This window comes from Sander lucioperca, chromosome 21 (assembly GCF_008315115.2).
Source record: "Sander lucioperca isolate FBNREF2018 chromosome 21, SLUC_FBN_1.2, whole genome shotgun sequence".
Classification (NCBI taxonomy): Eukaryota; Metazoa; Chordata; class Actinopteri; order Perciformes; family Percidae; genus Sander; species Sander lucioperca.
The window spans coordinates 2,520,118-2,546,617 of NC_050193.1; the positions used below are offsets into that span (position 1 = coordinate 2,520,118).

Here is a 26,500-nt window from a genome sequence, read left to right on the forward strand (position 1 = left end):
CAGGAAAGTGAATATCTTTTGAGTTGTGGACAAAACAAGACATTTGAGGATGTGACAAAAAGCATCCAAAACGTTGACAAAACAACAGAAACAAGCTGGGGGGAAAATCAGAAAAATAGACAAAAAAACATAGAAAAAAGCAACAAAACAAGACATTATGGATGTCACAAGAACATCTAAAATAAATAAAAAGAGGTTTTATCCCTCCCCAAAGGAAATGATAAGAACTGAGATAAAACAAAGCCCTAACTGAGCAGCTTTGTATGAGATATATTTAAAAAATAAAATGTTTTTACTGTAGCTACACACAACATTTCTGTTTTTTTATTATGGGACGTCGTCTAGGTCATGAGCTGCAAGAACTTTTCCTGTTATTTTAGGATTTATTTCAGTGCAGACTTCATTTATTGGCTGCTGGAATTATTCATTCTTTAGATCAGGGGTGTCAAACTCAAATACACAGTGGGCCGAAATAAAAATAAAAAACTGGGTCCAAGTCGAGGGCCGGACATATTCAATATTTATTATCAACTTGAGTTTTACACATATGGAATCTGAAAGCAGCCTAAAGCTTTGGCCTATTAGCTGTTCTGCTATTGCAATAAGATCTAGGCTATTTATTTGGAAGAGGCCTGAACTTCGCCATAGTTTTACACATATAGAATCTGAATTTCTTCTGCCTCTCTTTCTTTCTGCAGCTTTTCCAGAGTAAAATTCCAATGAAAACATTTCACACAGGCCAACAACAAAACACTAATTTCCTTCAGTGAAAATCCAAACATACAACTTTTAACAGCCCAAGCATTACCAAGAGAAAAGTGCAAAAAGGAAAACCTACGCTACATTAAAGCTCAGTTCACTGCACTGTGATGTGTCCTGGCACAGCATTCTGGGCCCTGTAGAAAGGCGTTTTCTATGGGCCCCTTCCCGCATCCACAGCTATTCATTCTAGCATATTTTTGGGCCCTGGGTACTCAGTCCCCTTTCCCCCCCCCAGTCCGATGCCCCTGGTGCCCTGGTACCTGAACCAGATAGTATAAGTTCATCGATGTCTGGGGCCAGGCTCTGAGCTGAGGAAATCCTCAGAGTTGAGTGAAGGTGTTCGTCAGTGAGACAAACTCCTGTGTGATGTTTAGTTCAACTTGATTACAGAGAAAAGTTGTTCACATAGGTCTGTGCTACCAAATGTAGAGAGCATTTGAGCAACTTGAGCATGCAGCTGGGGCATGGTGCCAGGGATGAAACACAGAGTCATATTTTGACTTGAGCGTGTCACTTACGTTGGAGTTCGATCAGCTCCATTTGGAGGTCGGTCGGTGCGCTTTCCATGTCAGCTGCAAACGGATCACTGAGCGCTTCAAACCTGCTCTTTTGGGCATCAAAGTCGGCAAATCGCCGTGTGAATTTGCCGCTATGTATGCCGCGCAAACTGTGCACCTGGGAACACGGACACCTGCTCTTTCATAGTTTGGCAGCATGGGAAATGGCACACGTTTTCTCGCAGCTTTAGCGTCTCCCACAGGCACATGCATATCAGTGATCACGCCCCTGAAGCTGCAGGTTGAGCGCATTGAGAGGGCTCGTAATGTCACACAGAAACGCCCATTCAAGAGAGCTGTGTCAGACACATACAGCTTACCTTAAACCTGTGCGTGCGACTCTGTGTGTGTGACTGTCTGTGTGCGTGTGCGACTCTGTGCGTGTGACTGTGTGTGTGCGTGGGTGACTGCGTGGGCGCGACTGTGTGCGTGCGACCGCGTGCATGTGTAACTGCGTGTGTGCGACTCTGTAAAAATGTATGACTTTGTTAAACAAACAAAAGTTTTGAGTGAATTCCAGGATACAGCTTTTATTTATATATATAGATATATATCTATAGATATATAGATATATATCACTGTCATGTGACCCAGAGGATGTAGTAACACAAATTCACAGCTTATAAAGTAATAATAGCCTCTTTATTATCATAACATCCATTTTCTGCAGGTTTTTTATGAATGAAATGTTGTATAAATCAGGCTGTACATGATGTCTGAACATGATGTGTGTAAATCTTCAGAGTATAAATAGTGTTTCCCCTGGGTTTATTGAAGACATATTTAGCAGAGGGGTTTCAGGGTCTTTCCTCAAAAAAAAAGTGATGTTTTTCAATAAAGAAAATATGCAATTCGACATAATTTTGGACCATTGTTATCACCATATGTGTCTAAAACGTTGGAAAAGCTAGAACAGATTATACATAAACAACACTCAAAAAGCTTAAAGATAAAACTTGCTAAAGGAATCCAACTACAATCGTCTGAAAGAAGTCTTAGTTTGTTTGTTTTTTCTGTTGTCCTCGGGTCAAATTTGACCCGTTTTCAAAGTTTCCACATCATTTGGATTTCTTTTAACCAAATTGCCCCAAAATGACATGGGTGGTTCCACAAGACGCTCTTCACAAAGGAAATTAAAGGATCAGATCTCTACTTTCATAGAATTTTGGGTGTCGTATTCAATTTTATTATAGCATTATCCTGACTAAACTTTGACATATCTGTGATTATCCATTACCTTCATTCCTCTGATCTTAACACGAGTCAGAATCATTCATAATTTCTGCTTTTTCTTACACAAAAAGTAGAATATTTCATATAAAAGAGGTTTATTGACCATTAATTCCAAAAAAAACAACTGTAAAAGTAGTGCAAATAAATAGGTCTAGTGTTGAATATACTGGTGTTAATGGAAAAAAGTGCCAAAAACATTGAAATAAGTGACAAAAAAAGCAACATAAAAACAGTGTCTCAAAGAGTGTGTTAATTTTGATATTCACACTTTTGATGCTTTCAACATTTGACTTTTTAGATGTGTTGACATTTGTTTTCAGTATTTTTCATTAGATTTTTTTCAGACTTTTCAGATTTTTTTTTCATGGGCCAGTACAAATTGACTTTGGGCAAGTAGAATTTTGTTCTAACTTTCCCGACCGGACAAGAGAAAAAAGCCTTAGCGTTGAACTCTGACAGATAATCGGGATTATGATTTTTAGCCAGATTTTATTAGTTTTATTAGTTAACTTAAACTGTTGAAATGGGGTGTGAAGTTGCTCTTTAAGTAACCCTCTTCTTTTTGTCTTCTTCTTGTCTCCACAGTGGTTCCTCACTGGGTGGCCCCACCGCCTCCCGAGGTGGGCCCTGATTGGCTGGACCTGCACTAAGGAGAAAAAGGCCGCCATCGCCGCCCCCCCAGCTGAAGAGCTAAGCCCTGCTGTTTTCCTCCTCTCCTCCCTACCGTCACTGTTCATTTCTATGTTGTGAACCGTGACTCCCTCCAAACGTTTGCTTTAGAGTACTATGGCAATGCATGATATGAGTCGTGCCAAGGGTTTCCCCTGTAAAGAGTGTGATATGGTGTGTCCGAGTACTCCAAGTCTACTAGAGCATATGAAAGCACATTATCAGCAAGAAGAGAACGGACGTTTTGAGTGTGAGCAGTGTGGACGAATTTACAAGCACGCAGCTAGCCTCGCCAATCATAAAAAATCTCACGAAGTCGGTTCATTCCAGTGTCCAGTTTGTACGCGTACGCTGCCTAACGCAGTAGCTCTGAAGAACCACCTACGTATCCATACGTTGTCCCCGAGTAGTGCACACACAGAGGAAGAGGGGGAAGAAGTACCCGAAGAAGGGGGCCACGACGAGAGGGACTACGGTCTCGCCCAAGACCTCTCAGACGGGTTTGGGCGCTCCCATTTGAATAACAGTTTGGGACACAGTGTCCTACAGAGCCACCAGACAGGCGACCACGGAAAAAAAGGCTCCCCTGAAACCGAAGAGGCTTGGGACAGGCCGTTCAAGTGCGACCAGTGCGACCGAACGTACCGGCACCACGGCAGCCTGGTGAACCACAAGAAGTGTCACCAGCAAGGAACTTTTAAGTGCTCTGTGTGTTTCAAACAATTCAGCAACCTGGCTGCACTAAACAGCCACGAGAGAACTCACTCGAAGTTCAAGACGCCTGGGGCGTCTATGGTGAGCGGCGCCGGCACGCAGTCATCCCAGAGCGACGACACCGCTTCGTGTTTCTGCCACCTGTGCCAGATCTCGCTGCCAAGTAAGACAGACTTTCAGGAGCACATCTTGCTTCACAACGCGGCCTCGCCTTCCCTCGGCCTGCCGCGCAGTTTCCCAGGCATCATGCCCCACAATCTGAGCGCCGTCCGATCCCCGGCGTACACCCCCGCCCTGGGGGACCCTCTGCCCCTGCCACCCTTGCCCAGTGACAAAAGAGGCCCCTATGATCCCATAATGGGTCCCCCGGTGAACAACCCCATCTACACGTGCGCATACTGTGGTGCGGGACACCCAGATCTGGAGACTTTGAAAGTCCACTATTTGACTCACGATCCCCACCCGGGCGCCCATGGCCAGGACAGCTCCATCCTAAACTCCGACGGGCTAAGTTCCGGTTCCCAGGGCTCCGTGTCTTCTCCCTCCGGAGGCCGTGTGCCCCATGCCAATTCTCCAGATGACGGAGAGCGGCGCTTTAAGTGTGGAGAGTGCGGCAAAAGCTACCGGCACGCAGGGAGCCTGGTGAACCACAAACGCTGCCATCAGACGGGCCACTACCAGTGCACCATCTGCTGCAAGCAGTACCCTCACCTGGCGGCGCTGCACAGCCACCTGCGAAGCCACAAGGGGCGCTCTTCCAACCAGTCGATTAACGACAGCAACGACTGGCTGTCTCCAGAGCCCCTCACTCTGGACTCGCAGCAGAGCTACGTCCAGGAGGGCAGCGGCGCCACCACCCCAATCTCCCTGCCGGGGAATCTGGGTGACGGTAACCACTTTGTTCCAGACGGCGGCCACAGCAGCGGGCTGGACTCTCTGGAGTTCCACGATCGCTTCGACGGCAGCTCGCTCTCCCAGAGCAACGCCTCTCACCGTCAGGCCGACAGACACGTGTGCGCCGACTGCGGCCAGATGTACGGAGACGTATCTGGCATCAAGTCGCACCTGTGTCCCCGCCGCGGCCAGCAGCCCCAGCAGCAGAGCACCATGTCCAACGGTTTCCTGGCGAGCATGAACTACCACAGCTCCGGTGGAACCTCGCTGCCCGCCGGAAGCTCCAGCAGCCTGAAAGAAGGTGGCGGCAGCGGTGGCGGCAGTGGTGGGGGGCAACGCCAATACTCCCAGAGCGGGGGCAAGAGAATGGGCAGCAACGACAAAGACGACGACGACGACGGAGAAGTGTATCAGTGTTCGGTGTGCGGCAACCACTACGCCAGCCTCCGGGCCCTCAGGAGCCACTTGCGCAGTCACGCCAACAACCCAACCGGGCCGGGACCGTCCAGCCTGGACCAGGAGTGGAGGATGATCTGCTCCACCTGCGGCCAGAGCTTCGCCAGGAAGCAAGATCTCCTGAACCACCAGTTGGTCCACGGTCCCCAAAGGCCGGACGGCCAGCAACAGGGCATCGCGGGCAGCGCGGCCAACGGCAACGACAAAATGGACGGACGCAACCACATCTGCGTCGACTGCGGGATGTTCTTTGCCGACCGCCACCACCTCATCACTCACCTGTGCCCCGGGAAGAATCGGGGCGGCTCACTGAGCAAGCAGGGCCTGAACGGAGCCAAAGGGATGTCTGGGGGGGAGGGCGTCGGCGGCGGGGTTGCCGGAGGGAGCCGTGACGTCGGCGGCGACGGACGCAGGCCTCTGGTCGACCAAAGCGAGAAGCCACACAAATGCGACCAGTGCGGACGCGGATACAGACACCCCTGCTCCCTCCTGAACCACAAGAAGTCCCATAAGACCGGCGTCTTCCGCTGCTTGGTGTGCCAGAAACGCTACTACAATCTGCTGGCCCTCAAGAACCACCAAAGGACCCACTTTGATCTAAAGAGGTAGGGCTGCCATTCTGCATGCTTTTGATTTTGTGAAGATTAGGGCCGCGCGATGCCAGGGAAATATATGAAAAATATGCGATAACATGTTTGAATATCTTGATACTACTTATAAATTACATTACGTATAACAAGTATAAATAAGGTTTACCCCTGAGAAAAAGTAACTAAGTCACTTTCAAATGAGCTCCTTTTTAGTTTTACTTGAGTAGATTTTTGTACCGGTATTTTTTTTTTGTTTTATAAGTAAAAGTTCATGAACGTAATACTACTTTTACGTAGAATATAGGGCAGTGATAAAAATGTTTGAATATCCAGATAACGATATAACTTGTGATAAATGAACCGATATTATTCTGCAGTATTCTGCTAAAATACAACAATCTGTTGAGTTTAAAACCAATGAAAGCAAATCATTTCCAACCTTTTATTGAACAAATTGAACATTGAATTGAATATAAAAAGCAGCACTAAAAAAAAAAAAAAAGACAGTTAACATTTTAAAGTGCAGTTTTCTGCTGATATTTTCTTTCAACTTACTCAAAAATTAGTGTCTTTTGCAATGTGTGTTTATTTACATTTGTCCTGTAGGGTTACATTGCAGCTCGTTTCTCGCTTTATGCTGGACCAGTTTCAGAGATTGTTGTTCCCAGTTCAGTTACTTAGACACAAAAACATGGAAACATAGGGTCCAGAGTTGATAAAAACCTAAGTTACCTTTTAAAGTTGATATCAGGACTGCCAACCTTATTAGGAATTTCAGTACTGGGCCATAATGCCTAAAATTAGCCTCCACAAAAGCTCATGTTTATTGCCCCCGCCGCCCTGATATTGTTTAAAGTTGATACGTTTTCATGTATTTACAGATATTCTGTTGTTTCCTTCACATTCGCCCCTCTCTACTGCAGGCACAAGTGTGAAGAATGTGGCAAGGCGTTCAAGATCCAAAAGCAGCTGATCAACCACCTCCGTCTCCACGAGGAGCACCGAGCCAAAGGTCTTGTCCGTACCGGACCCAACGGTTCCCGCTTCCAGCAGGCCGGCCCATCCCACATGCAGGCTATGAGAGGAGAGTCTTCAAAGGGACAGGGAATGGGCGTCAAGTACAGCCACCAAGGCTTCAAAAAGCCCTACTCTTCAGCCGGGACCTCCCGGCCCCAGAAGTTTGACCCCTCTGAAACTGGGCGGCGGCCTTTTGCCTGCGACGAATGTGGCAAGACGTACCGACACGCAGGCAGCCTGGCCAATCACAAGAACCTCCACAAAATCGGGGAGTACCACTGCAATGTTTGCAACTCCACCTACCCCAACCGGCTGGCGATGAAAAACCATCTGCGCCTCCACTTCGCCCAGAAGAAGCACAACTGCCAGGAGTGCGGCAAGGGCTTCCGCACCCAGAGGCAGCTGGCCACCCACACTACGGCGGGCCTGTGCAAAGGGCCGCAGGGCCCCGGCGCCCAGATGGATTTTGAGTGTGACGGCTGCTGCGAAGGCTTTGCCACAGCCGACGAACTGGCAGCCCACGACTGCCCGGCCCAGCACCTGCCGTCGTCCTCCTCCACCAACAGCTCCGCCAACATCAGCATGGAGAGAAGCTCGGTGGACCTGGACTCTGACGAGAGACCCTACGCTTGCGACCTGTGCAGCTGCGCCTACAAACACGCCAGCTCCCTGCTGAACCACAAGCACACCCACAAGACGGGCAACTTCCGGTGCAACTTCTGTGACAAGCCGTACACCAACTACATGGCGCTGCGCAACCACATGCGCATCCACACGCAGCGGAAGAAGCACATCTGCCACACGTGTGGGAAAGCCTTCCGGCTGGCCAGGTTCCTCCGAAACCACCAGAAGGTCCACGAGGAGGGCGCCACCCCGTTCGGCTGCCCCACCTGTGGGAAGAGTTTCCAGGGGAGGTCCGGCCTAGCCAGGCACCGCTGCGGGGACAACCAGGTAGGCATGGAAGTCAGGAGGAAGGCCGCTGCACCCCCGGGAGAGGGCGAGGAGTGTCGGTACACGTGAGTTCTCGTCAGTTGTTTGTGATTCTTCGAAGTTGAAAAAAATAGTGAAGATAAATTTAGGTCTCTACGTGTCTATTACAGGTATATGATCTCCAATCCGGCTTCCTTGGGACCATACGCGTGCCGGAATTCGGATTTTTCTGAAGTGTGGACAAATTGAATTAGTGGAGAGACCAGATAAGTCAACCCCGTTTGCTTTCAGTTAGCATATAACACACACCTGAGTTTTCTTTAGGCTGCCTACATGTTTAGATGTGTTGTTTTTTAATGCTTTGTTTTCTTAGCTTCACTCTGACACAGATTTAAGCATTTTGTGTGTTAGCATATTAGCTCAATTTAAAGTACTGATGTTTGTTCCTTGCTCGTGTTAATGATTTTAATTGTAGTCTTTGATTTGTTTGTGTTTTGTATCATGATACTGGCCAGTTATTAGAACAGAAATGCAGTTATGTGATGGGGTTTCCTACATTTTGATTGATGTGTTGGCAAAACTGAAATCCCAGAGAAGATTAGGAAGTATTTGGAGCTAGCTGCACTGCACACGTCCAGAGGATTTTAATCTCAACAGTCTCAAGGATTCTTTACAACCACCACAGTCCGGCACGGTAGAGGTTTCTCTGGGCACGTTTGATGCATCTTTCATCCAAGGCTGCGACACGAGGTCTTTTGAATTTGTTTCCCAGATGCGTAAGAAACCGCTTTGAAGCTTGTGTGTAAATCTGTGCAGTGCAGGGAGCTGCAGATACCTCCCAGCCGACATGAATCCCAGTTGTTTGTCCATAGTTTCTCCCCTGTCCCTCCCTCCCCCTCTGACCCTGTGTAGAAATCATAACTTTATCTGGTGCACCACTTTGTTGTAGTCTTCCTTTTTTAAAAGCTATAAGCCGGATTTCAGATCATATACCTGTATGTACAACATCTTAGACGTAGGGTTGGGTACCGAAACCAATGTCACGAGATGTTCTGATACTTTTTTTCTTTCCTTCCCGATAGCCGAACTCTTTGTATCGGCCGATGCTAGGGGGTGTAACGATACGGAGACAACGATCTGGATCCATATTAGGGCTGGGGCGATGTGCTTCTGTCCCGAGTCGATTATTTCCCTGATACATGGGTGCAGATTGGATTTGTGTTGCGGTTTTCAGTTATTGCGGTGTGTGTGTGTGTGTGTGTGTGTGTGTGTGTGTGTGTGTACCAGAGAATCGATATATCGATTCTTGATCAAACTTAGCCGATACGAGCTTCAGACAAATACCAGCTGTTTTGATAATCTATGAATTGGTTTGAGAGTGAAGAAACTGAATCAAATCGTTTATCAAAATAGTTGCCGATTAATTTAATAGTTGACAGCTAACCCATTAATCCAGAAAATAATCCACCGTGGAAATGATCGTTAGTCGCAGCCGTAGATAAATGGATAGATGAAGAGAGAGAGAGGTGTGTGTGTGTGTGTGTTGGTCTGTGAAGAGAAATCATGCACCACTCTGACAGTGTGATGGAAAACCCAACCACAACATCTGAGACCAACACACCGAGTACAAATAAAGAGGGACACAAAAGTTGAAAAGGCCACAAACTTTAATGTTGTCGACTGTCGTTTTGTTTTTGTCTTTTTAAGTATCGTTTGAGCGCCGGTATTGGGGGGGGGCGGGGGGGAACCAAAGGATACCCAACCCTACTTATATGATGAGCAGTGAAAATATTTCAATAACTCTAAATTGAAAGTGGTAACCAGTAACTGAGATGAATGTGGAAACAGTTAGAATAAACTGCCATCTTCAGTTTCTAATCTCTTCCTCTTTCTCTCTACATCTCTCCCTCTGTCTCTCTCTCCCTCTCTGTTCCTCTCTTTCTCCCCCCCTCTCTCTCTCTCCCTCTGTCTCTCTCTCCCTCCCTCCCCTCTCTCCCTCTCTCCCCTCCCCCTGTGTTGTTTCTTCCCGTTTGTCTCTGCACAGATGTGATCAGTGCGGCCGCTCCTACCGCCACGCCAGCTCCCTCCTCAACCACAAGAACACCCACACCGTCGGCATCTACCACTGCGCCGTGTGCCTCAAGACCTACTCCAACCTGCTCGCCCTGAAGAACCACCGCCGCATCCACTCGGAGACGCGCCGCCACCGCTGCCACGACTGTGGCAAGGCCTTCCGCGTCTCCTCGCAGCTCTACAACCACCGCCGCGTCCACCAGAAGCAGCGCGAGCTGACGTGTCGCTCCTGCCAGCGCGCCTTCCCCACGCAGGCCAGCTTCCGGCTTCACATGGAGATCACGCACGGCCAGACACCACCGCCGCCACGCCAGCCCAGGCCCCAGCAGCCCCGCCCGGGGGGCTCCCAGGACCTGGGCTGGGGGTCTGGCCTGGACCTCACCTTGATGCAGGAGCAGGGACTTGGCCACGGCGGCGCTGCGGCAGCGCCTAGAGGCCGCGGCGAGGCTGTGAAATCCCACGCCTGCGATCAGTGCGGGCGCTCGTACCGCCACGCCAGCTCGCTGCTCAACCACAAGAACAGCCACAAGACCGGCACCTACTTCTGCAACTCCTGCCAGAAGGAGTTCCCCAACCTGATGTCCCTGAAGAACCACCGGCGGATCCACACCGAGCCCAAGCGCTACCAGTGCCCCGACTGCGGGAAGTCCTTCCGCGTCTCCACGCAGCTCATCTGCCACCGCCGCATCCACACCAAGGAGAAGCCCTTCTCCTGCCAGCAGTGCGACAAGCACTTCTCGTCCAAGTCCAACCTGAGGCACCACATGAAGGTGCACTGGAGCAGCTCGGCGGCGCCCCCTCGCATGGCCATGGCGGCGCCCAACTTCCTGGGTATGCCCGGCGGCCCCTTCATATAACTTAAGGGAAGAGGGAGGGGAGTGGGTCCCATTCCCGTGGACCGCCGTGTGGGACTTCATTTCTGAACAGATGGGTTTGGTAGTAAAGAACGAGAGAGAAATAATGTTTAGATACACAAGATATAAAAGATAATTTAGCAAGTGAAGACGGTCTTCAGTATCAAAAACCAGATTTCTTTTTCCCCTCTTCATATTCTGATATTTATCTAAAATATTCAAAAACATTTTCTCAAAATATTCTGACATTTATTGTGAAAATATTTTTTTTCCTTTTTAAAAGATTTTACTTTTTCACTACAATATTCCAAAAGTTAAATTTCAGGGTAAAAATCTGAATAATTGGAAGGAAAAATGGAGGGAAAATTTTCTTTTTGACAGTGTGCCTACTACTTGGTGCACATGTGAATAACACATGTTACACATGGCTAACAGTAAATCTGTTGGTTGACATGTCCTGTAAAGAGAGGACAACACGGCCTACAGTAAATAGTCTTTATGATAGGTGTGTTTGTGTGTGTCAGAACTTGTTAGTAAAGGAGGGAGGTGGGGGGGGGGACAGTATCTTCCATGGGTCAAACATGTCCATTTAATGATAATTATATTATCTCAAGTTTGTTATGCAATTCGAAAACCGGCACTGCCCTTAAAACATGCGTTCAATTTGTCCTGTATGGGGACATGCATAGTTCAAACAAAATTGCAGAGCAGCACTTAAACTGACAAAAACAAACACCACGTATCAAACTAGGAAAGAAGAACAGTACCGACATTAATATGACTTTATTAATAATAATAATAATAATATTAATATTCCAGCTTGTGGAACTTTCTTGAGGTTAAGCGCAAATCGGTTTACAAGAAGACTGTCAACAACTCCTAATTTGGGGAAACTGGCTCCTTTCAAAGATTTTTGGGTGTTGTATATTTCCTGGCCTGCCATTCACATACGGTCATTTTTTGGCATTTGGTTTCCAAGCCGTCTTTGGTTGATGCCTGGTCGGCATCATGAAACGTCTAAATGTTATTAGTCTCTCTCTCTCTCTCTCTGTTCACTACCGGACACATCTTAACTGAAATAAAGTCCCCGCGATGGACACAGGAAGGGGCGGGACTTCACCTCTCTATGGGGAGGGGAGGGGAGGGGGGGGCGGTGCGGTCACATGCCAAGGTGCCAAAATGTAGCTCTTCCTCCCGCTCACCCTCCTCTTCCTCATTATATATATATATATATATATATATAGTTTGTGTGTGTGTGGCTGTAATGTGTGTGTGTGTGGTCCTGCATGACTGAACATGTACACAAAGCAGGACACAAAATGGACGCTACACACACACACACACACACACACACACAGACTGAAAATGGATGCTACACACACACTCTGTTTCCTAAGCTTTCCCGAGCCGAGGCTACGGACATCTCCCCCCCCCAACCCCGAGATGCTGGTTGTAGTTGTGTCCCGCACAGACTGTGACTGACAGACTATAGACAGACAGACAGACAGACGGACAAGACGGGATGTAGTTGTGTATTTAAACATGCACGGACTTCACTACACACCTGTCTTGCTCCCCCCCACCGCATGCCGCCCCCGTTAAAAGCCGACCGTGTTTGACTCTTTCTCTGGAGCTGCGGCGGCTGTTTGGTAAAAAGACTGCCAGAGGCAGACCAAACGGACCGTGTTCGGCGGCGATGCAGACTGCAGGATTTAGCAGTGGACTAATTTAGCGGACGCCAAAACGGAATCGGCGGCGACCCCGAGTGAAGGTCTGCAGAAGTTGGCGGACTGTCTTTCTGCTTGTTTTTGGGGAGCGCAGATATGGAGATGTGTTGGCTCGTGACAAAGACTGGCGAGTCGTGTGTTGGCGGCCGCGGCTGTGAGGCTCCGGACTAAAAGGAAAGTGTGGTGCTGTGTTTTCAGAGACATCTTGTTCATTTCCAACCCCCCCAGCAGGAGCTGATTGGTCCCGAGCTGGTTTCTCTGTGTTCTTCTCCGCCTCCATCCTCCCAGCTTCCAACGGTGTTTAGAGGACGTTTTGTCTGTATGAAATCTACCCGTGGCCTTTGTCACAATGTTTTTAAACCCATATTCTGACCCAGTCGGTCCAAAACAAAGTGTTTTTAGCGGACGTGCTGGGAAGAGACGGGAGGCGCTTGGTTTGTTTTTCCTTTTTTTTTTGTGTGTGTGTGTTGGTTGTGGAGGGAGGCAGCAAAGACTTGTGGGAGCTTTTAGGAGTGAAGACGGGACGCGTGGGTCTGCTTTAAATGTGTGTGCTCGTGTGTTTGTCTCTCTCTCATGAGTTTGATTTGTCGCAGCTTCTCAGAGCAGACCGTGTTCTCACACACACACACACAGATTCAACAGACCAATGAATGAATGAATGAATGAATAAGTTGTTTTGGTCTCTTAAAAAAAGTATGTTGCAAAAAGTCAGTTATGTTTTTAAACTTTGAAGCCAGCGAGAAGTTAGAATTGGTCTTCTTTAACCCTCCCGTTGTCCTCGGGTCAAATTTGACCCATTTTCGAAAAGTTTCTATATCAGAAATTTTGGGGTTTCTACCAACCAAAATGTCCCCAAAAAAAATAACGTGCTCTTCACAAGTAAAATAAATGATCAGGTCACTTCTTTCTTTGAATTTGGGTGTTTTATTCAATTTGATAGCATTTGGGGGAAAAAATGGATAAAAATAACGTTGACTAAAGTGACAAAAATGACAGAAAATGCTTCAAAAACGTCAGGGGGAATAATAACGTCAAACAAGCGCAGAAGAAAAGTGACTATAACATCGCGGCAGATGTTTTTTTTTTTTTTTTTTAATTTGGACCGAGAAAAACGAGAAATGAAAACAGCATTTAAATCCTAACCGTTAAATCACCGGGAGGCTCCGGTACCGCCAGACTCTGGGCGGGAAAACAGAGATTATATTAAAGTTCATGTTCTGCTTGTTCTGCCAGTTTCTGGTCAGTTGATCTTTAACACGTTAGAACTGCTATTTTCCTGCAGTAAAAAAGACACACACTCAGGGACACACACATAGAGAGAGACAGACACATGCGCACACACACACACAGACACACACAGAGAGACACACACATACACAGAGACAGATTAGATTATTTTTTACCGAAGTTTGACATTGTTTCGATGTTTTTTTTTTTTTTTCTTCAGCGTTTTTCACTTCTTTTGACGTTTTTTTTCTCCTAAAAACAAAAGCAAACATCAAACACACAACTTGTACAGGGGCCAGTAAAAGTAGAATGGGTTAAACAACCTTACCGTTGAACCCCTTGAAGTTCCCCTCTGCAGTAAAAAAACCGCCGACTGCAGCCTCAAAGCCATCAAATACCAAATTTAAAAATCTCAACTAAAGGATGAATGTTTGCAGCTGTTCCTTGTTTTGTGTGTGTGTGTGTGTGTGTGTGTGTGTGAGAGAGAGAACCCATCCCGTCTCAAAGCAAGGGGAACGTTTGGCTGCAGCAGGTTCTGGGGATTTCAGACCAAAAAGAAAAGGAGAAAGGAACCAGGCCGGAGCGGAGCAGCCACGGTGTAGGAATAGTTGGGCCAGTTTGATTCTGTATCCTAACTTGTGACTGTAGTCTCTGCAGCGGCTCTTTTCTAGGACGGAAATCATTGTAGTAATGCATTTATTTATATTATTATTATTATTGTTATTATTAACACTTGTAATGGACGGCGCTAGTCTTTAGGATGTGTGAGTTTAGAGCTGTGTTGATGTATCCTCCACCCCCCTTCCTCTTCCTTTTACCCACAACGCCCCTCCCTTGTTGTGCGGAGACGATGAACTCTGAACTCTGTGAAGATTTAAGAACTGTACCACGGTGATGCAAAAGTGTTTTTTCTTGCCTTTTTAACCAAGTGTTGTTGTGTTGACAGTCTTTCTCAAGTCGAGTCAGTCGAGATTTCCCATCATCCCTCTCTTCGTATTTATCTCTCACCTTACTTCCCGTTTTCACAAGAATCAAACTCGAAACGAAGACACAAAAAAAGAAAAAAGGGACTGTTTTGGGAGCTTCTCCTCTTTGTTGGGAGTGCGTTCGCTCATCCTTTTGTTACACTTTCATGGTAAACCTCTTGTATTTATTGGTGTATTTTAAGTTTTTTGTTCCCTTTTCATTTTGATTTTTGATTATCGGAAGCCTCTCTCTCTCTCTCTCTCTCTCTCTCTCTCTCTCTCTCTCTCTCTCTCTCTCTCTGTGTGTGTCAGCGTTTTTTTAAAAAAAAAGAACAGTTTGTCAGCGTTTTTTCAACAGCACTGGTGCTAGTTTTAAAAAGATTAAAAAAATAAAAGCCGTGCGGTGACCGTTAAGTGCTGTCCGTAGGAGTCGATGTGTGGTGTAGAAACACAGAAGTAATAACTGTACATTCTCTATTTTTAATTCTTTTTTTGGGCATCTTCCCTCCGACACCGTGTTTGATTTATATTTTGGGGGTTCCTGCGTGGACACTCTTTCCCCGCCTACATTTCAGCTAGTTTTTAGAGAGAAAAGAAAAACAGATTTTGGGTTTTTGGAAGAGAGTTATAACCCCCCCCCCGGCCCCACCCTTTTTCTTTGATGTGTTTTAACTTTTTGTTTCCATGCATATATATATGTAATGCTTACTTACTATACACTTTTATAAACTATGTTTTGATAATTCATTTCTTAACAGAAGAACTTGTCCATATACTATAACCCTTACTGCTGAGTACTGAAAATAAATAGCTGAAAAAAACCTGTGTGGAGCTCAGCGTCTTCAATTGGTTTACATTCACACGGCCGTTTTATTAGGGACACAGCGTTTAAAACCAGAGGAGGGGGGGGGCTACTAACGGAATGAAAATCTACTCAGAGTAAAATATAAGTCATTTAATATTGACTCAGAGTGAAAGATTCTTAGTTACTTTTTAACAGCGGGGAGATATAGTTTTTATACACTTATTTTATTTTGATTTTAGATTGAACTTAAACCATGGACATAGTATTACACACAGACAAACAGACACACGTATGCACACAGACCTACACACACACAAAGACAGACGCACACAGACAGACACACAGACAAAGATGCGCGCACACACACAGGCAGACACACACACACAAAGACAGACAGACACGCGCACACACAGAGACACGCACACACAGACAAACAGACACATGCGGATACACAGACAGAGACGCACACACAGACCTACACACACACAAAGACACACAGACGCACAAAAAGTTACAGTAACGTGAGTGAATGTAGTTTGTTACTTTCCACTTCTGATTAAAAGTATTTCAAACGTTACATTTAATATTCTTCAAATAACGCCTTTAAAGAAACATGTATATTGTATGTTTAGTTAGTAGAGCTCTAAATGTGACAAATATTTAATCTAATTGTCATTTAAGTACTAACACACTTCACAGAAACGTTTTATTACATTAAAGTAAAGTTACTCTGTTCTTTTCTCTTTCATAAGATCCACCAGTGCCGGAAGAAGTATTCAGATTACTGCCGTTAAAGTACTAATACTAGATCTGTAAGAAATACTCTGTTACAGTGAAAATGTTCCTTCAGTTAAAGTGTGTAAGTATCATCAGGATAATGTAGTTAAAGTATGAAACCATTGTAGAAAGTGTAAAGGATCAACCAGCTGTGTGTGTAATGGTCTGATCATCTCAGCGTGACTTGTAGCTGTTATATTGTTGGTTAGTTTACTTTAGAATCAAACATCAGATTCATAAACTACATGTGTTATGTGTGCAGTAATCTTAATGTGTAAAGTAACTAGTAACTAAAGCTGTAACATGAATGTAGTGGAGTAACTAAAGTAACTAGTAACTAAAGCTGTAACAGGTGAATGTAGTGGAGTAACTAAAGTAACTAGTAACTAAAGGTGTAACAGATGAATGTAGTGGAGTAACTAAAGTAACTAGTAACTAAAGCTGTAACAGATGAATGTAGTGGAGTAAAAAGTCCAATATTTCTCTCTGAAATGTAGCGGAGTAGAAGTAGAAAATGGCATGAAAAGAAAAGACTCAAGTAAAGTACAAGTACCTCAACATTTGGACTGAAGTACAGTACTGGAGTAAATGTACTTAGTTACATTTCAGCGCTGAAATCCACACTGAGGTTCCAGTAAATGGCTGTGAAGTTGGCGTTACATTTCACGTGTCACTTCAGTGTTTTAAAACATGAAATAAGTCCAGTATTAAGTCGGAACAAGCTGCGATGTAACTGCACTGCAGAAATGTTTTTTTAGGAAGGTACAAGGGATGCACAATTAACCCCAACCTTATTGAAATCCCAATATGGACTATTGCGCAATATCCAAATCTGTGTCAAACCATTCTGAATGAAGTATTTCGGAGCTGCAGAGACGAATCTCATCCTACAGATTAGCGTGCATAGAACCATCACCAAACCCACCAGACTCCGTAAATAATCAGTACTTTTAGCATGTATAGAGCCAGCATATTTCCACCAGACTCCATGTAAATAATCAGTACTTTTAGCGTGTATAGAGCCAGCATATTTCCACCAGACTCCATGTAAATAATCAGTATTTTTAGCGTGTATAGAGCCAGCATATTTCCACCAGACACCATGTAAATAATCAGTACTTTTAGCGTGTATAGAGCCAGCATATTTCCACCAGACTCCATGTAAATAATCAGTACTTTCAGCATGTATAGAGCCAGCATATCTCCACCAGACTCCATGTAAATAATCAGTACTTTTAGCGTGTATAGAGCCAGCATATTTCCACCAGACTCCATGTAAATAATCAGTACTTTCAGCGTGTATAGAGCCAGCATATCTCCACCAGACTCCATGTAAATAATCAGTACTTTTAGCGTGTATAGAGCCAGCATATTTCCACCAGACTCCATGTAAATAATCTGTACTTTTAGCGTGTATAGAGCCAGCATATTTCCACCAGACTCCATGTAAATAATCAGTACTTTCAGCATGATTAGAGCCAGCATATCTCCACCAGACTCCATGTAAATAATCAGTACTTTTAGCGGGTATAGAGCCAGCATATTTCCACCAGACTCCATGTAAATAATCAGTACTTTCAGCGTGTATAGAGCCAGCATATTTCCACCAGACTCCATGTAAATAATCAGTACTTTTAGCGTGTATAGAGCCAGCATATTTCCACCAGACTCCATGTAAATAATCAGTACTTTTAGCGTGTATAGAGCCAGTTTGAATCCACTTTGAATGAAGTGTGTTTTACGATGATAAAAGTCCTGATTATTTACATGGAGTATGGTGGAGCTTGGCGATGGTGATTTCGGGGCTGTTTCATGTTAAACTAAAAGGATCTTCCTCTTTAACTAAAAGGTCTATCTCTGTAGGGATCCATCCCATAATGTTGTCAGACACTTAGAATAACAATCTGAGTCTGTCAGCGGCAACAACAGAATTTATGGTGGAAGCTTAGTCATTTAGACACAAAAACATGGGAAAATATGTCTACACTGCTGTGTAATTTGTGTGTAATAACCCTTTATAGTCAGACAGCGAATTAAATCCTTCCTTCACGCCGCACAGATCCGACCGGCCTCCAGAGGAAACAAATAATCTGTTTATTGTGATTTTAGTTGTAAACTGAAACGCTCATTAATGTTAGAAGCTAATGTCTTTGTTTTATTCTGAAATCCTGTTTCACGGCTGCTACGACTTCCTTTATTGTCTTTTTTTTCAAGAACCCAGTCATTAAATCTGCAGTTAAACTGGGACCGACATTTAAAATATGGAGATAAAATAAGAAAAACTTTATTAACTGTCAGGAGTGACAAAAATTCGTCTTTGATAGGGCACGCTCAACTGGCGAAAAATACACGTAAAAACATAATTTGACCTTTTCCTGTTGTATAATTTGAGTAAATATAATTTGAGCTTTTCATGTTTGTTTTCTTGAATACATAAAGTTTCTTCTTCTCTGTGTTCAGATGGAATATCTGAAAAGTTTGGTGTTTTTTTGCCACTTTAATATTCAGATCCTTTTACGTAAGTCAGTCTCTCAAAGTGCGGCCTCAGAATAAAATGCATTTATACTTTCATCATCTACAGTCAAATAAAATACTTTCAGTTATATAGAATAGTAAAAAAGTTGAAAAAAGTCAAAAAAAAGTCATAGTATAGTATGTCTAAAAAGTCATAGTATATTATGTCCAAAAAAGTCATAGTATAGCATGTCGAAAAAAGTTATAAAATAATAAATCAGAATGGTTTGTCAAGAAAGTCATAGTGTGTAGAAAAGTCATTCAGTGACTCCATCAGGGACAATTTGACATGTGGCCAGAGGAGCCTGGGATTGAACCACCAACCTTGTTTATGAGGTTACTTCGTAACCTCCAAGCCACAACTGTCATATTAATCAAAATTATTATAATATATATTGCATTACACAATTGGTGTGGTTTTTGGAAAAAACTTGAAAAAAGTCATAGTATAGTATGTTAAAAAACTCATAGAATAGAATGTCCAAAAAAGTCATAGTAGAATATGTCGAAAAAAGTTGCGAAAAAGTCATAGTATAGTATGCCGAAAAAAGGCATAAAAAAGTAATATTATAGTATGTCCAAAAAACGCATAACAGAGTCATAGTATAGTATGTCCAAAAATGTCATAAAAAAGTAATAGTATAATATGTTGAAAAAAAGACGTGAAAAAGTCGCAAAAAAGTTATAGTATAGTATGTCCAAAAAGTTATAGTATAGTATGTCCAAAAAGTCATAGTATAGTATGTCCAAAAAATAAAAAAAAAAAGTCATAAAATAATGAATCAGAATGGTTTGTCAAGAAAGTCATAGTATAGTATGTTAAACAAGTCATAAAAAAGCCATAGTATATTATCTCCAAAAGTCATAGTATAGCATGTCAAAAAAATCATAGTATATATAGTATGTCGAAAAAAGTCATAGTATAGTATGTTGAAAAAGTCATAAAAAAGTCAAAGTATATTAAGTCGAAAAATTCATAAAAAAGTCATAGGATAGTTTGTCAAAAAAAGTCATGAAAAAGTCATATTATAGTATGTCGAAAAATTCATAAAAAAGTCATAGAAAAGTATGTTGAAAAAGTCATAGTATAATATGTCGAAAAAAGTCATAGTATAGTATGTCGAAAAAGTCATAAAATTCATAGTATATGTTTAAAAAAAGTCATGAAAAAGTCGTAGTATAGTATGTTGAAAAAGTCATAAAAAGTCATAGTATATTATGTCGAAAAAACTTCAAAGGCATAGCATTGTATATCGAAAAAGTCATAGTATAGTATGTCAAAAAAAGTCACAAACTCATAGTATAGTGAATGAGAATGGTTTGTCAAGAAAGTCATAGTGTGTAGAAAAGTCATTCAGTGACTCCATCAGGGACAATTTGACATGTGGCCAGAGGAGCCTGGAATTAAACCACAAACCTTGTGTTTATGACGTTACGTCTCTACCTCCAAGCCACAACTCTCATATTAATCCAAATTATTATATTGTATATTACATTACACAATTGGTGTGGTTTTTGGAAAAAACTCAAAAGAAGTCATAGTATAGTATGTTAAAAAAGTCATAGAATAGAATGTCCAAAAAAGTCATGAAAAAGTCATAGTATATTATGTCGAAAAAGTCATAAAAAGTCATAGTATAGTATGTCGAAAAAAAGTCGCGAAAAAGTAATAGTATAGTATGTCGAAAAAGTCAGAAAAAGTCATAGTGTAGTATGTCGAATAAAGTCGCAAAAAAGTCCTAGTATATTACGTCCAAAAAAGCTGCGAAAAAGTCATAGTATATCATGTCAAAAAAAGTCATAGTATAGCATGTCGAAAAAAGTAATAAAATAATTAATGAGAATGGTTTGTCAAGAAAGTCATAGTGTGTTGAAAAGCCATTTAATGACTCCATCAGGGACAATTTGACATGTGGCCAGAGGAGCCTGGGATTGAACCCCCAACCTTGTGTTTATGGTGTTACGTCTCTACCTCCAAGCCACAACTGTCATATTAATCAAAATTATTATAATATATATTGCATTTCGCAATTGGTGTGGTATTTGGAAAGAAGTTGAAAAAAGTCATAGTATAGTATGTTAAAAAAAAGTCACAAAGACATAAAATAATGAATCAGAATGGTTTGTCAAGAAAGTCAGTGCGTTGTAAAGTCATTCAGTGACTACATGAGGGACAATTTAAAATGTGACCAGAGGAAACTGGAATTGAACCACCAACCTTGTGTTTATGAGGTTACTTCTCTACCTCCAAGCGTTAGATTAATCAGAAGTATTATATTATATATTATAACACAATTGGTGTGGTATTTGGAAAAACCTTAAAAAAGTCATAGTATAGTATGTTAAAAAAGTCATAGTATAGTATGTTAAAAAGTCATAAAAAACTCGTAGTATATTATGTCCAAAAAAGTCATAGTATAGTATATCGAAAAAAGTCACAAAAGTACTAAAATAATCATTATGGTTTGTCAAGAAAGTTATAGTGTGTTGAAAATGTAATCAGTGGATTAATGCAAATGTATCATACTATGTATTACATAACATAATTGGTGTGGTATTTCTAAAAAACTTGAAAAAAGTCATAGTATAGTATGTCGAAAACAGTTGAAAAAAGTCATAGTATAATATGTCGAAAAAGTCATAGTACAGTAGTTGAAAAGTCATAGTATAGTATGTCGAAAAAAGTCATAGTAAAGTATGCTGAAAAAAGTCACAAAAGTCATAAAATAATGAATCAGAATGGTTTGTCAAGAAAGTCATAATGTGTTGAAAAGTCATTCAGAGATTCCATCAGGGACAATTTGACATGTGGCCAGAGGAGCCTGGGATTGAGGTTTCTCTACCTCCAAGTCACAAGTGTTATATTAATTCAAATGTATTATATTATGTATTACATTATACAATTGGTGTGATATTTCGAAAAAATTGAAAAAAGTCATAGTATAGTATGTCAGAAAAGTCATAAAAATTCATAGTATAGTATGTCGAAAAAGTCATAAAAAAGTCATAGTATAGTTTGTCGAAGAAGTCATGAAAGTCATAACATAATCAGCATGGTTTGTCAAGAAAGTCATAGTGTGTAGAAAAGTCATTCAGTGACTACATGAGGGACAATTTGACATGTGGCCAGAAGAGCCTGGGATTGAACCACAAACCCTGTGTTTATAACATTACTTCTCTACCGCCAAACCACAAGTGTTATATCTATTCAAATTATTATATTATATATTACATTACACAATTGGTGTGGTATTTGGAAAAAAGTTGAAAAAAGTCATAGTATATTAAAAGTCAGAAAGGCACAGTATAGTATGACAAAAAAATTTGTAAAAAAAAGTCATAGTATAGTATTTCAAAAAAAGTTGAAAAAGTCATATTATAGTATGTCGAAAAAAGTCAAAATAATCAGTATAGTTTGTCAGAAAAGTCATGGTATCGAATGTCAAAAAAGTCATAGAAAAGTCATAGTATAGAATGTCGAAAAAAGTCCAAGTATAGTATGTCGAAAAAGTCATAAAATAATCAGCATAGTTTGTCAAAAAAGTCATAATATGTTTTAAAATCAAAGGATCATTAATTGACTCAATCAGGGACAATTTAACATGCTACTGGAGGAGCCTGCAATTGACACAACAACCTTGTGTTTATGAGGTCACTTCTCTACCTCCAAGCCACAAGTGTTAGATTAATTCAAATTAATATATTATATATTACATTACACAATTGGTGTGGTACTTGGATAAAAGTTGAAAAAAGTAATAGTATAGTATGTCGAAAAAAGTCCTAAAAAAGTCATAGTATAATATGTCCAAAAAATTCATTAAAAAGTCATAGTGTAGTATGTCTAAAAAAGTTTTTAAAAAAAAGTCATAGTATAATATGTTGAAAAAAGTCATAGCATAGTATGCCGAAAAAAGTTGAAAAAGTCATAGTATAATATGTCCAAAAAAGTCATAAAAAAGACATAGTTTAGTATGTTGGAAAAAGTCATTAAAGGTCATGGTTTAGTATGTTAAAAAAGTCATAAAAAAGTCATAGTATAATATGTCAAAAAAAATTGAAAAAGTCACAGTATAAAAGTCTAAAAAAAGTCATAAAAAAGTCATAGTTTAGTATGTTAAAAAAAGTCATAGTATAAAATGTTGAAAAAAGTCATAGTATAGTATGTTGAAAAAAGTCATAAAAAGTCATAGTAGAATTTAAAAAAAAAAAAATCATAGTATGGTATGTTGAATAAAGTCGCGAAAAAGTAATAGTATAGTATGTCGAAAAGTCATAAAAAAGTCATGTATGTCGAAAAAATCATGTATAATATGTCCAAAAAAATCATTAAAAAGTCATAGTGTAGTATGTCGAAAAAAGTTAAAAAGAAAAGTCATTATAGTAGGTCGAAAAAGGTCATAAAAAAGTCAGAGTATAATACGTCCAAAAAATTCATAAAAAAGTCATAGTATAATATTTCGAAAAAAGTTGAAAAATTCATAAAAAAGTCATAGTATAGTATGTCGAAACAAGTCATAAAACGTCATAGTATAGTATGTCGAAACAAGTCATAAAAAAGTCATAGTATAGTATATCAAAACAAGTCATAAAAAGTCATAGTATAGTATGTCGAAACAAGTCATAAAAAAGTCATAGTATAGTATGTCGAAAAAAGTCATAAAAAGTCATAGTATAGTACGTATGTTGAAATAAGTCATAAAAAGTCATAGTATAGTATGTCGAAACAAGTCATAAAAAAGTCATAGTATAGTATGTTGAAAAAAGTCATAAAAAGTCATAGTATAGTATGTTGAAACAAGTCATAAAAAGTCATAGTATAGTATGTCTAAAAAAAGTCAGACTGGTTTGTCAAAAAAGTCATAGTGTGTTGAAAAGCTATCCTGTGACTCCATCAGGGACAATTTGACATGTGGTCAGAGGAGCCTGGGATTGAACCACCAACCTTGTTTATGAGGTTACCTCGCTACCTCCAAGCCAGAAATGTTATATTAACTTGAATTTATTATAGTATGTATTACATAATTGGTGTGGTATTTGGAAAAAAGTTGAAAAAAGTCAAGGTATAGTATATCAAAAGTCAGAAAGTCACAGTATAGTATGTCGAAAAAAAAGTCATAAAAAGTCATAGTATAGTATGTCGAAAAAGTTATAGTATAGTATGTTGAAAAAAAAGTCATAAAAAGTCATAGTATAGTATGTCGAAAAAAAAGTCATAAAAAGTCATAGTATAGTATGTCGAAAAAGTTATAGTATAGTATGTTGAAAAAAAAGCCATAAAAAGTCATAGTATAGTATGTCGAAAAAGTTATAGTATAGTATGTTGAAAAAAGTCACAAAAGTCATAGTATAGTATGTCGAAAAAGTCATAGTATAGTATGTCGAAAAAGTTATAGTATAGTATGTTGAAAAAAGTCACAAAAGTCATAGTATAGTATGTCGAAAAAGTCATAGTATAGTATGTCGAAAAAGTCATAGTATAGTACGTTGAAAAAAGTCACAAAAGTCATAGTATATTATGTCGAAAAAGTCATAGTATAGTATGTCGAAAAAGTCACAAAAGTCATAGTATATTATGTCGAAAAAGTCATACATATAGAAGAAGACCGGGTTCATGTCCCTAACCCTAACCATAACCTAACCCTTTAACCCAAACCACCATGTTTTTATCAACTTAACTAATTAGTTTTGATGCCTAATCCTAACCGAACTGGGACCGTTTCAAGACGTTAACGACCGTGATCGTTACCTTCTCTGGTTTAGATATGAGGACGTATTTGCTGCCACCACTAGGGGCACTAATTTATGAAACGCTCCTGTGGTTCGTATTAGAGGGGAGGAACAAACCCCCCATCTCCTCAGATGGGTTGGTGACACTGAATGTAAACTGAGCTTTGTGTGACTTCGGAGGTTTACAGGTGGATGTTGAAGCCGTGGTTTATAATTCATTTTTAGTTTCTGCTGTCAGTAACGCGTCCCTGCTCCTCGCTCCTCCGTTAGATTAGATTAGATAGACTTTATTGATCCCAAATTGGGAAATGTTAGTGCTACAGCAGCAAATATAAAACCTAACCCCACACAGCAGACATACAATATACCAAAATAATAAATAGGATAGAATACAAGAACAACTATTCAAAAAATATACACAGAAGGAATGAAGCAACTTATGTACAAATGGCGAATAGAAATGTACAACCTACTTTGTGATGTATACGAGTTTTATCTAACACTCAGCGTTCACTGAGTTGATCTGAACTAAACTGCTGCTGTTTGTCTCCACAGATCCGAGTGCGGTGGGTTCGACCCGGAGCTACGCCTGCGTTCAGTGCGGACGGTCGTACCGCCACGCCAGCTCGCTGCTCAACCACAAGAACAGCCACAAGACCGGCACCTACTTCTGCAACTCCTGCCAGAAGGAGTTCCCCAACCTGATGTCCCTGAAGAACCACCGGCGGATCCACACCGAGCCCAAGCGCTACCAGTGCCCCGACTGCGGGAAGTCCTTCCGCGTGTCCACGGCGCTTGCCTGCCACCGCCGCATCCACACCAAGGAGAAGCCCTTCTCCTGCCAGCAGTGCGACAAACGCTTCACGTCCCGCTCCAATGTAAGGCACCACATGAAGGTGCACTGGAGGGGTCCGCCGCTGTCCAGAGGGACGGCATCCGCCTTCCTCAGCCTCCCTTCCAGGCCGCTCAACTAACACCTCATAATTCAATTCAGGTCACTTTTATTCATAGTGTTGGATTCTAACAGGAGTAATCTCTGGACACTTTACAGGAGTAATCTCGGGACACTTTACAGATAGAGTAAGTCTAGACCACACTATCATTTACAGAGACCTAACTATTTCCATAGCAAGCATTTGGTGGGACAGTGGTGAGGAAAAACTTCCTTTAAACAGACAGAAACCTCGGACAGACCCTGACTCTTGGTGGGCGGATATCTGCTGCTGCCTGTTGGGACCCAGAGATACTGATACAGATATACAGATATACAAATATACAGAGACACAGAGACATAGATACAGATATACAGAGACACAGATACACTGTTACAGACATACAGATATACAGATTACAGAGACACTGAGACACAGATACAGATATACAAATATACAGAGACACAGATACAGAGACACAGAGACACAGAGACACTGTTACAGATATACAGATTACAGAGACACAGATACAGATATATAGAAGTTCAGATGTACAGAATAGAGAAATGTGATTCATAATAATTATAGCAGTTGACATGATGAACAGTGGCATTTATAGTAACAATAAACATAATAGAACTATGACTAGAAATAATAGTATTAGCAGTGCAGGGCGTAGCAGGGCGTAGAGCAGGACCAAAGCAGCGGCTGCAACCAGGTCCCAGGTGCGGCCACAATCCGGGGAAATCTGCGAGGCAAGAAAACCATAAGGACTCCGGGGAAGAAGCTCCACGGAGCTAAGTTAGTAGGTTAGTTGATGTCCTGAGAGAAACTCAGATTAAGGTTTAAATCTCGACTTCTCTAAATTTAACCCGAATATGTCACGGTGAATTTAAATCACCACCAAATTTATAAATATTCCAATCAGTCGGAATCCATTTGCTTTCACTCTAAGACACACTCTAAGAAATAAATCTGTAAAATAACAGAAAAAGTTCTAGTGGCTTGTTACCCGGACTTTGTCCCGTAATTACACACAGAAGCTTTGTGTTTAGCTACAGTAAAAATGCAGAA

General features: G+C 41.6%; 3 protein-coding genes across 5 annotated transcripts in view; 2 read left to right on the forward strand and 1 right to left on the reverse strand.

Moving 5' to 3' along the window:
- Positions 1–10,868, forward strand: part of si:dkey-89b17.4 (zinc finger protein 646) — a 12,380-nt gene extending 1,512 nt beyond the window's left edge. The window contains exons 2-5 of one of the 3 annotated variants that reach the window (XM_031300057.2): positions 3,138–5,890; positions 6,799–7,908; positions 7,993–8,088; positions 9,865–10,111. In XM_031300057.2, coding sequence (XP_031155917.2) covers positions 3,339–5,890; positions 6,799–7,908; positions 7,993–8,071 — 3,741 coding nt within the window. In that variant the 5' untranslated portion in view covers positions 3,138–3,338 and the 3' untranslated portion in view covers positions 8,072–8,088; positions 9,865–10,111. Of the gene's footprint in view, positions 1–3,137; positions 5,891–6,798; positions 7,909–7,992; positions 8,089–9,864 lie in introns of all 3 variants that reach the window. The other 2 variants (XM_031300058.2, XM_031300056.2) reach the window with 2 other exon arrangements.
- Positions 1–26,500, reverse strand: part of LOC116062299 (cephalotoxin-like protein) — a 1,100,540-nt gene that overhangs the window by 892,764 nt on the left and 181,276 nt on the right. The gene's annotated exons all lie outside the window — the stretch shown is intronic.
- On the forward strand, positions 25,025–25,539 carry LOC116050021 (zinc finger protein 586-like; the record flags this gene model as incomplete). The annotated part of the gene is made up of 1 exon (XM_031300083.2): positions 25,025–25,539. A coding segment is annotated over one exon (444 nt), but the record flags the coding sequence as incomplete, so codon positions are not given.